General features: G+C 40.7%; 1 protein-coding gene across 1 annotated transcript in view; it reads right to left on the reverse strand.

The window, feature by feature from the left end:
* The window catches only part of WDR11 (WD repeat domain 11), a 32,417-nt gene extending 22,493 nt beyond the window's left edge, over positions 1–9,924 (reverse strand). Inside the window, exons 1-8 of the mRNA XM_041461133.1 lie at positions 9,747–9,924; positions 8,684–8,795; positions 5,597–5,750; positions 4,556–4,729; positions 3,751–3,924; positions 2,551–2,746; positions 1,428–1,531; positions 771–944 (exon numbers count right to left, since the gene is read on the reverse strand). Coding sequence (XP_041317067.1) covers positions 771–944; positions 1,428–1,531; positions 2,551–2,746; positions 3,751–3,924; positions 4,556–4,729; positions 5,597–5,750; positions 8,684–8,795; positions 9,747–9,832 — 1,174 coding nt within the window. The 5' untranslated portion in view covers positions 9,833–9,924. The remainder of the gene's footprint in view (positions 1–770; positions 945–1,427; positions 1,532–2,550; positions 2,747–3,750; positions 3,925–4,555; positions 4,730–5,596; positions 5,751–8,683; positions 8,796–9,746) is intronic.
* Positions 9,925–16,785: the final 6,861 nt, after the last annotated feature.

The following is a 16,785-nucleotide window of genomic DNA, read 5'->3' on the forward strand; positions in this document are numbered from 1 at the left end:
CTCTATGAAATACAACAATGGATACCTAAAGAGCCATTCAGGTATGTTAAGTCTAAAAAGACCTTGCTGTAAATGCACTTTACACCTACTTATTTTCTAATCTTTATATTTCACCTTTTCTAACAGTTGAAGCTCATGGAAAACCACAAGTTACATTTTAGCAGGATCACATCATGTCATGATGGACTGCCTATGGTTTGGAGCACAACTCTGAAAGAGGATGCCAGAAAAATCAGCTTTAAATAGGGAAAATTCTGAGTTAATACATCAGGTGCACACTGGCAACTATTCTAATAGCTGGATGAGTTAACTACATTTGTGGTAAGACAGAAAAGATTTATCAAGCAAAAATAACATGCTGCAAGTGTAATTTTAGAAATTCTTATCAGAGCAAAAATAAAGTCTCTGTGAAGTTCATTTGCTTGTTGTAGGAATGCAGGGCTGCAGAAGTGCCTATTTCCTGACATTCAGAATGAAGTGGGAGCAACACATAAAATGCTGAGTGTATCAGCAGACCAATATCACAGTAAATACCAGGATAAATAAAAACTTGCTACTATATTGCATTTTGCAGGCAGCATTGCTTAAACCCAAGGCAAGAAAAAAGAACCCAAGGACTCACAGAAGCAAAGCAATACAGGGGTCACTATCTGCAATAAATTACACAACAGCAGCAGATAGATTTATTTTTCTGTACCAACAACTATATTTGAATTTAATACAGGATCTATCCTTTTCAGAGCAATGAATAACCTGCTGAAGGCACTCACCAACAGCAAGGATGGGCTCATACTGTTTGATGTTTTTGGTTGTGAGGGGCGGGCACATGCGGATGGCGAAGGGAGGCAGAGGCAGCCCTGACAGAAGTCCTGTCAGCAGGAATTTGAGGTGCACTTCCTGCAGTAATGAATTCCTTAGCTCTTCTCCAGTGCTTGCACCCTGCCCTGCTTAAAAGTGAAAGCTCTTGTTAGCATGAAATTTTAAATGGAGATGTTATAGGAAGTTTTCAGATAGAAATTTGTATAATTAAAAATTACAAACTATGTATAAGATACATTTCTTCCTCTTGAGCTTCGCATGATGAAACTTTTCTGAAGACTGGTTGCTGTTTAGAGTTCACAAAGAAGGAATGTGTCAGATAAATAGGCTTCTAAGATTAGTAACAAAAAAATCAATGTGTTTTGTCCAAATTCCATTTTAAAATACGTTTTTATCCTCAAGAAAAATCAGAACATTAGTCCTCAACATAAAAATCCTCAAGAGGATTCGTTTGATAATTTCTTTAGAAACAGGCATTCTTCTATTTTGGAGTTACTATTAGAAAATAATCCTAAAAAATACCTCAAGTTCTTAAGTAAGGTAAGATGTACAATGATTCTAAACCATGAGAAATTAGTAGCGGTGGTATCAATGAAAGAAATTCTTACCAATCATGTTGTCTAATGAGAGGTCTGGAAGTTTATTTTGCAATGCTCCTACAGGGATTCCACAGAAGGAGACTGGGGAATACAGAGGTGAAGCACTGGAACTGCTGCAAAAGAAATGGGAACAAGTTCCTCATGCAGGCACCATCTCCATCCCCAAGGGACCCAAACTGCCCCTGCAGCCTTGGCAGCTGTGTCCTGCTGGGCTGGGGCAGCTCTGTGTCATCAGCAAAGAGCACAGACCTACCTGGCTCCTCTAATGTTACATTTTTCCTGATAAAGATAAATATTTTAGACATAACCCTTAAGAATAGAAGAAGGAAAAACCAATTTAGATTTTAAACACCTTTCCTGGATATGTAGCACAAGGAATCCATCTAGCACTATTTTTGGGAACACTAAGAATAAAAACACTAAATCTCTGATGAGCAACAACAGGATCTATGTTGAAAACCTGGTACTACTGACATTTAAAAGAATTCTATTTTTTTAATGGCAGTAAGTTATTTATTTTATTCCATAGTACTTTGAAGGCTTATTGCAGCAGAACAACCTTAATACATTGACTGTTCCAAGCACCGTATCACCTCACACAGTATTTTGAGAGACTGCTCCAAATCTAAAATTCTAAAGGCTCTGTGTATAAAAACATTTTTTATACCACCATATTCCAGTCACCTACTGTGCAGCTTCATATTGCTCAGTGTCAAATTCGCACAAATCCGGCAGAAAGCCATTCCTCTACTAAAAGTGTAGTTCTTTACAGACTCATTTTGGTCCTTACATGTGACTGAAAGTGAAGGATTCATTCCTAAGGGAAATTATATAGTCTGAAGAAAGCCAAATGAGAGGAAAATGCTCCCGCAAAATAAAACAAATAGTCATTCTATCTTTTGTTTTCTTAGTCCAGACACTGAGGGTGGAACTGCCTTAAAAAGAAAAAGTAAATACAGTTCCTGCACTTTTTCAATCTGGAAGACACCATTTGTTCCTTCTCCTTCACTCACACACATGTAGAGCGCATGAAACACTTCCAGTCGTCACAGAAGGATCATTGTTGCCCTTAAAATACAATGAAATACAGAACACCACTTGGAACTTTGGTAAAGAAAGTAAATCCCATTACCTGTTGCGCACATTTCTGCCAGAAATGTTGGATTTTAATTCCCAGATCATCACCCTGCCATCACTGACTATGAGAGCTGCAGCATTCTCATTCACCGGGCAGCACACCATGCTGAAGGGTCGAACTGTTTTGGTCACCCTGATGGCATCACACTGACTTCTTAAATCATAAACCAGCTCCTGAGCTGGCTCTGGATCTGCAACACCAACAGCCCACAGAGAAAACACTGAGTGAAAAACATGGGATGGGAGCAATTAACAGAGGGAAATGTGAATTATTAAACTTTTGTCTGACTGAGCATGTGCATGGCAGCATGCAAAGTGCATGGCTGAGCACTTTGACTGAAATCCATGTGCTTCCTGTGCAACAATCAGGAAAAGCAACCAAAAACAACACACTCTTGATCTTGCTGTACACAACAAAGCTCTGGAAAGTTCTCCAAAATGTAACTTTGTCTTTGTAATATATTATTCCGTATGAATCTCAAAAAAGCTAAAACAATAACTGTTTCAGAGCTGGGCAGAGCCTGCTCTCCACAATCCAAAACTCCAGGTTTATTGGTGAAGTTGGAAGCCAGTAATGTAGCTCATTAGAAACTAGCAAACTGCCCAAACCAAAATGAACAAACAGAACTCAGGATTTTTTCCCTTTTTTTCAGCCTCCACCAGTAGATTTAAAAGACCATTCTTAATAACATTTCATGAGACAAAAGTTTAATAATTCAGATTTTAATCTAAATTTGAGCCCACATCTTAGGTCTAAAATCAATCTTTCTAATTGACCAAATTACTTCCAAAATCTTGTGTTTGCCTAAAGACTGTTTTTTATTTACAGATAAAAAAACCACACTAATATTTTATTTAAAACATTATTGTGTATGTGACTGTTAAGCCACTTACTAGTTTAAGTATTATTCAGCAATAAAAGGATATTCAGGATATTATTATAATTAATATAATCAATATAATCTATTTCACACTTAATATCAGGGAATTCAAAAGCTTTTTGAATTCATTTTCACAATTTGTTTTGGGAAAATACAACATAAATTTACATTTAAATTCAACATATAAGAGACAAAACACTAGAAGAGCACTAGATTCACCATCCTGTATGAGGCATGATGGTCATTATTGCTGTTAAATTATTAATTAAAATGCATCAAAGTTCATTTCTGGACATTTTTGACACCAAACTCACCTGGCTCCTCATTTGGAGTTGCAGTGATGCTGCAGTTGGATCTACGAACCCTCAATGTGATACAACCATTTTCATGCAGGCAAAATAACCCATCCCTCTGAAAACAAGGGATTACCTGGGCAAAGAGATGGCTGTTAGATTGCACATTCAAAATCTCACCCCTTGCAAATGACACTTGCAAGGGAGCCCACAATTCCTGATGTTTGAGCAAACCATAAAAAATAAAAAAATCCCCAAACTACAAAGGCTGGAAACTGCACTGTCTCATTACAAGTCAAGTGATGAAGCCCAATTCAAGAATAAAATGATGACTCTCCTATTTCTCTCAGTTTCTTTCTGCTAAAATTAATAAATCTGCACTACATCCCCCTTAATATCTGGATCACTTCTGGTACTGATCTCACTCTGAGTCCTCTAAAATCCTTTCTGTTAAAAATAACATTTATTCTTGGTCTACTTATCTTACTGGCTTCTCCCTCAGCACCCATCCCTTTTTAGCCTTTTACATTTCACAGGACTCTCTACCCTTGGCTTCCTCCAGCTCCCCCTACACACCTGACATTTCCTTTTGTAAAGTCTCAAACTCCCCTCATGCCTGCTTTCCCCCTTCCCGCAGAGCAGCACCTTCTGAACTAAGATTCCACACTCCAAAGGCTCCCTGTCTTTGCTTTCTGACTTCTTATTGACATTTCTGATATTATTCTCTCCAATCCATTACTTTTAATTTCAACATTTACATTCCAGTTTAAACAATTTTCTTGCTCACACATGTCCAGGCCCCACTGTTTTATACATATAAACTTACAAGCTAAATGTGAGGGATCAAAGGGGTCAAATGAAAAAGACAGGATATTTTCAGCATAACTTTTCTTCCAAAGTTTGGTGCCTGTGTCTGCATTCCACAGTACAATATAATTTGGTGGGTGAACTGCAAGCAGTAAATCTCTGGAAGCATCTTGATTCCACAGCCACTGCATGTCTGTCAAAAGAAATAGGGAACAAAATGAATATTTGGGATGGTATCAGTTTGGACCTGGACACAAGTATCTTCTTCACTCTAAAACCTTTTAATCAGTCTTAAGAATAAAATGAAATGGAGTGTAACACTCAGCTCTTTCAGAGCTGGTAAGAGCTTTCCCTGGTTTGACAGAAAATAAAAGGCTCTATTTGGTCCAAAAAGCTGTAGAAATCCTCAAATTGACTGCTCAGAACTTCTTTAAACCTTCAGTGAATCAGTGTCAGGAGTAAATAAAACCCAGTTTAGAATGCACACACAAACAAAAAGTAATAAAACTAAAACGAACTGTAAGCCAATAAACAAATTTTCAGTGGCTCAGTATCCAATTTAAAATGCTGCATTTTCTTTCACAGGATTTATAAAACAGAACAATAACAAAAACCAAACAACTTAATTTTATAAGAGGACTTTTATATAATGGATTTTAAAAGCACACCAGGTATATCATAAACATCACCACAAATGTTTAAAATAGCTGAAATGCCCCAGAAAAAACCCAACTCCAACTGAAGAGCAGGAAGATGTATTTGACATAGTAAATATTATTATTTCAACCAGTAATGTTCATAAAAATAGAATCAAATTTCATTTTTGTCACAAGAACTTGGAAAACATCACCATAATGAATTAAATCTCACAGCATTCCTCTGGGGGACAGTAAATCTTCCATTTACTCATAAAATGAACAAGGAAACATACAGAGGGCTAGTAATCCCAACAGGAAAATTCCCTGTCAGAACTGAGCACAGTTTATAAAAGGCAGGTGATGGATTTGTACACAATGCTCCATAAAACAACTCCCATATAACCATCAGGAACTATCATTACCTTGGATGGGCTTTGAGTGCTCCTGGATTTCACAGCGAGCTGTTCCTGTTGCCACATCCCACACAATGATTTTCCCCGTGGCATCAGCAGAAGCCAAACGTAAGGAATATGGAGAGCCAATATTGTGGTGGTAATTTTCCTTAGCCCATTTAACCTGAGAATACAGATGGGAATTGGTTGAAGGAAACAAATGGATGGCACAGACACCATAGCTCATATTTTTCAGATAATGAACTCAATAAAAAAGCACAATACTAGTTAATGCCAACAGCACTTGTTAATACATTTAAGCCACCATCACTTGTGTAAATCTAAGGTAGGTCAGCACTGTGCTGCATGACAGCATGGCTAATATTCTCAAATTACATAAATCAACAACACTTGTTCCTGAAGGTAACTACAACAATCCAAACATACACATCATGCATATAAAGAATTTACTCAAATATTTAGAGGAAACCAATGGCAATGTTTAAGGTCCTGTGGGCACCCACAAACCTAAACCCACAGACTTCCAATCAAATGAAAGCTGAAAAATTATCATTAAATTTTTGTACACATTCTAAAACATGCAATTTTCCTAATCAGACAAATATATCGTGGTATTGGTGAGGAAGGAAGATTAGTCTTTAATTTATGTGTCTCACAAGAAAACAAAAACAAGTTATTGCTGACATTTGCTATCTCTTTGGTTATTTTCAGCACATTGTCACCGCTGATTTCAGGTACCGCTTTCCAGTTTGGGATTTCAAGCTGCACAAGTTTGTAAACTGGCAATACCTATGAGAAATCTGCGTCTTGAAATCTGAAACACTCTGTCTACAACTCCTCTCAGATTACAAGGGGAGGGATAACACTGACTTTTTCCTTATCTATCCCACATGTTTTTTGCTATCTGCTTTTAAGGTGAACTTCTCCCCACGAGGGACTGCAGACACGGGCAGAATAAAGAAACATTCTTGCTAAGCTAATGGGAATTCACCTGCTACAAAAATTCCAGCCTGTGTGCTGTCACTGCCTGTCACAGAAAGGGTGAGGCAGACACAGGACTTTCTGCAGATCCTGAAAATGTGACACTTAAAAACTGATACAGGACTGTCATTAGGCACCACTAACTTTGCACCATGAACCAGATTTACAGCAGCATTCAGAGCCCTGCTGGCACCTTTGTGCTGCCCCTCTCAGAGGTGTGAGAAGGATGTGTCTCACAAACCAGCTGAATAAATGAAACAAACGTGACACATGCACAGCACACAATCTCTAACTCTATAAACCCAAAGTATGTTTCTACCAGAATCACAAAGAATTCTTGAGAGACTCTCCTCTACCTACAAATTTCATTTTTGCAATTCCTGCTTCCCTGCTGTTCAAGAAAGAACTACCCCTGAGGATATCTGCAGGTGGCTGTGTAACTGTAATTGTAAAAACCTACAAAGCTAGTTATTTCTCAGTTAAATGCATATTACTTCAAGGCAAATTTCAAGTCTGGCAAACATCCTTTCTCAAGGGAGGAATTGTCACCAAGCTCAAAACAACAAAAAAGGAGATCTTTATATGACCAGCCCTAAGCAGAGCCCATGTGGTGCTCCCACACCCTGAACCTCTTTCCTCTCTGCAGTCACACTGATCCAACAAGTCCCCACACAGGACCTGACCACCTGCTAACAGAAATTATTTTCTAGCAGTATTAGTCGCTGTCTAGTTGGCTTCAAAATACAGCAGAATCAAGAAGCAGAGGTGACTTTTCTTTTAATTTTCACAATTCTTACCCCCTCATTTATAAAGACTTATTATCACTGTTTATTAATGCATCAAAAAGGACACAAACGTCCTTTTTATGCTCTCATTCTTGTGATGGATCAAAAAACTTCTCTTGTAATTAGATTTTCTTCCATAAAAGCATGCTTTCAATACTCTTTGTAAAGGTAAAATCAGATATAATCCACTCCATACAGAGTCTTCAGTCCCATACAAACAGCTTTTGGACAGATGGACAACTAACATGGACCCATTTTCAGGGAAGCTTTTACCTGCTCCAGACAAAGTTACAACAGTCAAAGGAGAGGATGCATTTTAAAGGAGAACAGCAAAACACCTCATAAATTAGCCATTTTCTTACAGTCAATTTCTGTTCAGAAAGCTTCAGGTAGTGGCTTTGAAAAATTAACTCACAAATTTTTGGACTTCAGCACTTCTGTTCCTGTTGAAATAATGTAACTTCTCAAAGCTAGTGAATGTAACAAAACTTGTTAAAATGCTATCACTGTATGGATCAAAAACTAATTTTGCTACAATTTGTTATCTAAGATAAGCAAAAATGTTAAAGCAGAAGACACATTCAACCTTTTCCTTCTACTACAAAAAGATCCCACTAAAAAGCCCCCTATCTAAGACCCTATTATTCTTCATAAATTATTGACAGCCTTCTAATAAATACAGCACTTGTGCCAAGGACAAACACATCTGCCAGCCAAACAATCCTCTAAACTCTAAGTGAATCTGTCATTGTCCAACCTGCTCCACACTCACCCAAAGTCAAACTCTGCAATTTCAAGTCAAGGACCTTCAAAGGAAAGCACAGGTACCCTGCACGTAAACTAAAATTTTAGCCATTTTATATCACTAAAATAAATGCCCAGTTTTGCCTGCTATTGCTCCTTTTCTATAGGTAAGAAAAGAAGGAAAAGCTTAGAAGTAACTTTTTGGACAAATGGTGCACTTCTCACAAGAGGGAGGATCAGAAAGGGCAGCAGCAAAGAGCTTCATTTGATATTTTGTAATGTTCCTTTGAAATCCTCTTATGTTAACAGCTTTCCTAGAAACATGTTCTGTAACAGTAACAAATGTTTCCAGATATTCTATCTTTTATATTCTATATTTTCTAGAAAGAGATACCATCAACCTCAACTCAAATTTCAGCATGCATGATGTGACTTAGCTGCAGAAGGGATCACATAAAATACATGTATTTCACATCAGATTTCATGTCAAAATCACGTGGAACATCATGTCAGTATTTACAGCGATTTAGAAGGATAACACAAACACCAGAACCAAGCAATACACCATAAACCAGGAACATCTCACCTTGACAACACTGGCTTTGTGTCTTTCCAAAACCTGCAAGGTCTGAGCAGAGTTGGCATCCACTACGAGCACGAGGGAATGGCATCCATACGCAATCAAACCCTGCCAGCCCCTGGGAGAGCACAGAGCATCATCAACAAGGAAAACACATCAAAACCTCCTCACATCGGGAATGAGGGGCTTTTTTGGTAAGTTGAATGCATACTATCAGTCACCCTATTTGATGTTTATCAGATGGTAAATACTATTTAGTAACATAAAAGCTTTATAAAATAATACTGCACTGTCTGCTGGAGCCCTAAGCCACCACAAAGCTTCTCTTTGTGTCCATCTCAGAATCTTTTTCTCTAAGCTGAAAAAATCACATGGGAATTCAGGAAGTGCGTTCCCAAATTTCAGATGTAAGAACACAGGTAAGAAATGCATCTGCAATGATATAACTAATTACATATCTTTTTTATTTATTACTTATTTATAGACAAAAAAGGAGCATGTCAAGAGTTATTAAAGTAATGGTGAGAATCTGCTGAGGCTTGTCTGACTTCAGAAGAAGTTAACCACAGAATCATAGAATGTTTGGGTTGGAAGGGACCTTAAATCCCACCCACTGCCACCCCTGCCATGGCAGGGACACCTCCCACTGTCCCAGGCTGCTCCAAACCCCATCCAACCTGGTTTTGAACACTTCCAGGGATCCAGGGGCAGCCACGGCTTCTCTGGGCACCCTGTGCCAGAGCTCAGCACCCACACAGGGAACAACTCCTTCCTGGTATCTAACCTCAGCCTACTCTGCATCAATGGGCACCAGTATGTCACTGCCGGCAGGGGCTGGGCCACGGCTGTGTCCCTGCCCCGGGCCGGACAGCAGCACTCCCGGCCTCTCCGGGGCCGGATCCATCGCTCCCCCGGCCGCGATTCCCGGCGCTGCTCGGGGCTCTGCGGAGGCAGCACCGGGGCAGAGCCGAGCCCGACCCGTGGCTGCGGCCAAGGGACCGCGGGGGGACCCGGGACCCCCCGCCCGCCCGGCCCGGCCCGGCCCGGCCCGGCCCGGCCCGGCCCTCACCAGTCCGCCGCGCCCCGGTTGGGCGCGCTCAGGGCGCCCGTCAGGGTCCGCGCCGGCAGCTTGATGTTGACGGTGAAGCGCTGCATGGCGAGGCCGGCGGGGAGCGGAGCCCGCAGCGGAGCCCGGCGGGGCCGCCCCAGCCCCGGCCGCCGGTGCCGAGCCCGCGGCCCTGCCGGCACCGCCCCGCAGGAAGCGCCGCCTCGGCGCCGCCGCCGCTCCCCGCTCCGCCGGGGCCCCGCGGCCCGGGAACGGCAGTTCCGCCGCCCTGCCCTGGTCTGGCCTGGCCTGGCCCGGCCGGGCTGGGCGGTGTCCCGGGCCAGATGCGGGTCTCAGGGCGGTTCGGGTTGGCAGGCACCGCTGGAGATCATCCCGGGGCAGGTGGCGCAGGAACGCGTCCAGGTGGGCTTGGAATGTCCTCAGGGAAGGAGATTCCCCGCCCTCCCTGTGCAGCTGTTCCAGGGCTCTGCCGCCTTCAATGTGAAGGATTCTTCCTCATGCTGAGCTGGAACTTGTTGTGTTTGCGTTTTTGGCCGTCGCTCTTTATGCTGTCGCTACCACTGAAGAGTCTGGCACCATCCTCTGACACCCCTCAGAGATATTTAAACGCACTGCTGAGATCAACTCTCATTCTGTAGCCCAAAGACTCCCTCAGTCTCTCCTCATCAGAGAGATGCTCCAGACCCCTCGTCATCTTTGTGGCTGGACCGTCTCAGCAGCTTCGTGGCTTGCACTTTGGAACCCAGGAGCTGGCACAGAAGGGTTCCGCAGATCTGCCACCCCTGGACACGGTGCGGCTGTGCCGGTTGTAAATCCATGGCAGGGAGGGGGAAGGAGCCGAGGGATGCCAGAGGCTCCAGCTCCAGGGATGTTCGTGCTCCTTGTCAGGCTGCAGCCTGGGACACCTCACTGGGAAAAGGGCTCCCTGTCCTGTCTCCAGCTGTGCGGATGCTGCAGGACAGCCAGAACATGTGTTTTTTCAGCTTAGTGATTTCTGCTCCAAAGTACCTCTTCAGTTACAAAACACAGTGACAGACCTCTTTGGTACCCTCAGGAGCAGCAGTAGCACGCATTTCACCAAAAGGCACCAACCCATCCTCCAACTGTCCCCAAGCTGTTACTCAGGCCAGGTAAAGCCACCTGGGATGGCACATCCCTGTGCAGCAGCACTGATATTTGCACTGGAGCTCACCAGGCAGCATTGAGGTCAGACTCAATAATCCCAAAGGTCTTTTCCAACCTGATTGTGTGATTCTGTGAAGCTTCTAAACCAATTTTCTGTGCATTAATGAGATAACAAGAATTATGTACTTGCAAGCTCATTATTTAATGTACATGGGCTGCTGGGGTGTTTGTTTCTCTTCAGAATAATAATTGTAATTGTTTATTTGTGACATTTTTTGGAGAAAAAGATGCCACTAGATGGCCAGAGATGGCAAGAATGTAATGCCAGCTACCCACTCTTACATTGCTGCAGTGTCACTTTGTCACAGAAGATGCAGTAATGCTGATCCTCTTTCCCCCTCTTTTCATTCTGATCACAATTGAATTTGTGCAAGTGGGAACTCAAGAAACAACCTGCAGCTGATGCCTTTTCTAACTGTCTTCTAAAGAATTCTGCTCTTGAAGCACAGAACATCACTCACTGCCACTTCCAGGTCACCACACCATTGGAACTTTTTTCTTGAAACTGTCTCACCCCAAAAGATATCTCTCTACTTTTAAAACTGAAAAGTACCTCTTTGGAGAAGTAAAGAGCTTTTTTGTTCCCTTTTCTTTGTCAGTATTTGAGGAGTACATGATCTGCACCTCTGGAGATCAATTTTGTAAGAGCCTGAGCAGCTACTAGCTTCATTAATTTTAGTTATTTTTGCTAATGGCATGTTTTTACTCTGTGTCCTTGGGCAACGTTCTGCTGTTCATGTTTTTGGTTATTTTCTTGCTTTTTTGGATTTGTGAGAAGGGCCTTTTGCAACTTTTATTGCACAATAGAAACAGAAGCTTTTCTTGACAGTTTTCTATCCATTTTCTTGACATCCAAAAACCAAGCAATGAGTGAAATGCCTAAAGGAAATAGATACTTCAAGGTAGTTGAAGATAAGGACAGATACCAGAAAAAGGGAAGCAAAAGAGGAAATGAGGGCTGTGTCACCAAGTGGTTAGAAAAAAAAAGAATCTGAGTGGTTTTCAGGGTCAGATAGGGTGAAAATCAGGGTGCATGAGCCAGGTGAATACATACTAAAGATTCATCAGAGAGATAGGGAGGAGATGAGGAAAAGGTTTGTGAACAATGATAAGGATCATTGGAAGAGCTGAAAGGAATAGAAATGTGCACTGGATGAACTGATTCCACTTCTGATCCACAGCTACTCACCAACACTGAGTACTCAAACTGATGCACAGCAAATGGATGTGAGCTGAAGATGTTCAGAGATGTTAACTTCTTTTTTGGGGGGCTTAACTGGATGTCCTCTTTCACATCTTATTGTTAATTTAAACCACTGCCAAGCAAGAATGCAAAATGCATCACAGCACTTTATTCTCTCTTCTGTAAATGTAACAATAGACTTTTGGCTGCTCTAAAAAAAGAAAATACCTAGCTTTCAGCTGTTTAAAAAAAGAAAATACCTAGCTTTCAGCTGTTTAAATACATAAAATGCCATTAAACCCACTGAAACCTCTCAAGTATCCAAGATGTGATACCCAGTGGGAGTGACTTCATTCCAGACAGCTCCAATAGTCCTCACTAAGGAGATATAGAGAATAAAGTTCTGGGTGATCATAAAAACCATTTAAATAAGTTAATGATTAAATAAATAATGAGAAGTATGATTCTACATAGCTTTTGGCTCATGGCTGTAAATGATTTTTCGGTGAGTTTGAACAAGACAAAGTGGGACTGAAGTAGAGACGTGTGCAGTCTCCCTTTTAGGCTTCTCCTTTACATAGTAATTATTGCAGGAATATTCCTGTGAAAGCTTCTGGGACCTCTTTGATTTCCATGGCCTTAAGTTAGAGCTGCAGGAGCTCCTGGGATCCACTGGTGAACTTTGGATCCACGTGGCATTCCTTTGCACAAACCCCAGTTTGGGATGGGGGTGTGTAAGAACCCCCACGTGCTATGGGGCAGGGCTCTGTTTGCATTGCAGATCGCACTGCTCTTGCCTTGGTGCTGTCATTTCTGCTCTGTGCATTTAAAGCTCCTTGAGTTTTCTGCTGGTTAAGTGTCCCTGCTTAAAAGGAGGCTGACCAAAAACTGATATCAGCCTCTCTTATCAGCGGTTTTGCACAGAGCATGAGATTTGCACAGTTGAGTTTTGCCTCACACTTTGGGTTTTTTGGGTTTTTTCCTTTTTTCTTTTTTTTTTTGCAAGGGGAATATATCTAAAGTCAAGATTCGTTTAATCACAGTCTAACTTCGTAATCCCAATAGAGATCTTTTTATTTCATGTTGTATTTTCAGAAGAAAATTAAATAAAAAGTATTGATGAAGGAGATTCTATTCCTGGTGTGTCAGAGTCCTGCTAAATTTAACACAAAAATAAAACCAATATATGAATTTCAGAGTGTGGAATATTTAGCTTCTAGAACTCTATCAGCTTGATGCAAAACCAGATGGCTTTAATCAAAGACTCAAACACTTGTCTCCCTTTCCAAATGCTTTCAACTTCAAAGTTTAAAATTATCCAGAAACCTCCCTCCAAGTGAGCATGGTCTAATCCAGTTCCACTGAACCTGCTGGAGATGTAAATGTGAATTCTCAAAGGTGAACTATGAAGAGACTCTAATGACTGCCTGCAGTCTCATTTTGTTTTGACCAAGTTTCACCAAAGGAAAAATTTCTCAAATGCTGTTGTGGGTTTTTTTCTGAAAATATTTTCCTTCCCCTTATATATTTCTCTTTTTCTAAGGGTCCAAAAGATGCTGAAGTGTAGTATTATTTTATTCACATATTGAATTGAATAATAGTGCCAGTTTTGGGCCATTTCTTTCTAATTTCATCCATGACTGCTGTAGCACAATCACTGAGGAGCCCTGGCCCTCACATTTTTTTTCTGGTCCTTTCTTTGAATATTCCTGCAGATGAACATTTACCCACCTCCCTGAAATACATTAACTGAGTGAAGAATCTCTGGAGAAATAGTGCAGAAAAAAGGACAGAGATCTGGAAGAGGTCTGATCCCATATGGACACAAAGACGGAACAGGAATGCCAATCCCAGATATCAGCATGCGGGACAGATTTGATTGCTTTGGACCTGGGCACCAAAAACTGGGGACTTTCCTAAGGAGAAATCAGAATTTCCACTAGCAAAACCCTGAGGTTTTTTAGTGGTGATTATTCCTGGAGTTCAGACTCTGGCTCTGACTTTAGGGAAGCATGGAGGGGTGCCAGGAACTGTGATCGAACAAATGGGTTAAAGGGGAGCATTTTTTAAGTATTTCAGAGCTTTGGAAGCATCCTAGCAACCTGAGAGAGCATTTGGTTATTATTTTATTAGGAACCAAGTAGGGACTTTGGTTTTTCTTTTTCTATTTTTTGGTTTTTTCGGGTTTTTTTTGGTGGGTTTTTTTTTTTTTGTAGCTATTAAGTAATTTATCAGCATTATGCTGTAAGATACAGGATGAGAGCAACAGTGGTGTGAAATTGGGATTTGAAATCTGTGTGAAACAATGCAGGATACTCAACACTGATTAATCAATCAGTGCTCCTGACAACATGAGGTTCCATGACATAAATTTTTAAAGAGGAAGAAGTCTCTAAGAAGACAGGCTTCCTGAAAAAAATAATGGAAAATGAAGTAAAAACTGATTTTAAGAGCCATCAGCAACTCCATGACTACAGCTAATGAAAATGTGAACACAGTAATTTACTGAGTTTGATAAAGTGCATATTGAGAAATAGAAGTGTTCTCATGTATATTGCATATTAAATGGATGGAAAAAGTTTTAATCCATGTTATTAATGTTATGGGTTGTGCAGGGTTTTATAAACTAAATTAAAATATTCAAATGTCCAGAAACCATGGTAACCGTGTATATATATCCAGTAAAGTGTTATTAATTTCTGCTTTAATGTTATGTAACCTACACATTAATATTTAAGGTTGGATGCAGCCCAGAAATAATTCTTATGAGAGCATAAACCTTAATTATTTCATGATGTATAATATTTTCATTAAATGGCTTTCACATTCTTTGGGAAAATCCATATTAGGACTTGTTTGTATCCAATGTCCAATGGAGTTTGGGAGTCAAAGCGTGGCCCTGCTTCAAGGCTCAGGATGGAAGACACACATGGAAAATAAATGTGTAGAATTCAGTATGCAGCAGAACAATCTGCATGTGGGCAGTAAAAAACCAGCCTGGCATATCAGCCACTTGAACCCCAACAATTCCTTCACCAGTGCCTCTCTCCACAAAATGGGGGAATTCTGTGCTCTTTGGTTTATGAGGCAGTGAAACTTTGAGTCTCTGATAAGCTCAAGGGACACTGAAGATGCTCAAATCCTGTCTTGATAAAACAATATAAAGTATCAAATAAAATGCTAGGATGACCTGTGAAAGACAAAATCCTGTAAACACAAGGAGCATTAGCAGGGTGACAGTGACATTAAAGCAAGGTTCTGCTCACCACATTTGCTGTTCTTCCAGAGCTCCTGGGCTGTCAGTGGTTCCTGTGGCTGCCCAGGTGATGGATGCATTCCCACAGTCCCTCTGAGAGGCAGCAGGTAGTGGTTTCTGAGCAGGCATCACATATTCAGTGTTTAAAAAAGCTTTATCATTACTCTTTTTCCCTAATAAAATATATTTTAGGAGAGTTACACAATGTTTTTGCTGTGGGATTTGAGTCCTTTGGTGGAATGTATTGCTCTTTTTTGTAAAGCACCCTGAAAAATGCTCTGATTTCTTTGATATACTTACATAGCTTAGGTGGAGGGCCTGAGTCTAGCAGGTAAACAGGAGCAAAAAGTAGAAGTTCTAGGAAAATTCCATAATTATGATGCACAAAACTTGCTTTCCATCTCAGCACAGTGATGACCTGTGACTTCCCTCTAGCTGTGCATGATTTCTTTTTCCTCTGGAGTAATTATAAATTGATCACAGGCAGGAAGAAAAGATGCAGTTTTTGGAACACAATTCCCAGACAACTTGATTTGGGATTTTCCACTTTTCCAGCTTAAATAAAAAAAGGAGTGATCACCAAGGGTCTGTAAGAAGCAGAATATCATGCAGCAGTCTGGCAGAACAAAATTATAATCTAGTGCAATCTATGGTGGCAGCAGAAAAAAATACACAGATTTGTGTCAGAGAGCAATTCCACACAGCGGCTGGAGTCAAAATATTAAATAAAAATAGTTTAAAGATCAGCTTCTAGAGCTGGTTCACTGATGATGTTTCAAAGGTTGTGGCTGTTGTTGACAGCAATTAAAGTTTGGGAACTACAGGCAAGAGAAGAAATCAGTGCACTGAAGGGAGAGCACAGAAGCTTCTTCTTCAAGGCTGCTCCCTTCCAGTGCTGCTTTCCACACTTTGAACTGTTTCTCAGGGGCCATTAAGTTACAGAAAGGAATCAAATGAGTCTTAATACTCTATCAGATTTCCAATTTTAAAGAGCTTATGTAAATATTTCCCATAAGTACAATAAATACTTGATCTGACTTTGAAATAGTGCTGAAAATGCAAGTTTTATGATCACTGATAAAGGCAATGTAGAGGTAAAAATCCCCACAAGGCCCATCACTTTTGACATATTAAGTGTCCTGTCCTTAGAAGTGTCTGCAGAGTAGGAAATGACTTGGCTGAAATACTGAATCTATTAAGAGACAAATACAATTTATCCATATATATGAAAACCAACCTCAGAAGAGTCCATTAAAAAAAAAAAAAAAAAGATCTTCTAGTAAAGATCAAAACCCTGCCTCACCAACCATTAATAAAATGTATTTCTTTACAGCCCTGTCTGAGCTGTAAATGTTGGTTTATGTTCTGTGGCAGTAGCAGTATCCATCTGGTTTTTTCCCTTCAGTGAAAGTAGTGGA

The sequence above is a fragment of the Pyrgilauda ruficollis genome, unplaced genomic scaffold (genome assembly GCF_017590135.1).
Source record: "Pyrgilauda ruficollis isolate IOZ18807 unplaced genomic scaffold, ASM1759013v1 scaffold15, whole genome shotgun sequence".
Classification (NCBI taxonomy): Eukaryota; Metazoa; Chordata; class Aves; order Passeriformes; family Passeridae; genus Pyrgilauda; species Pyrgilauda ruficollis.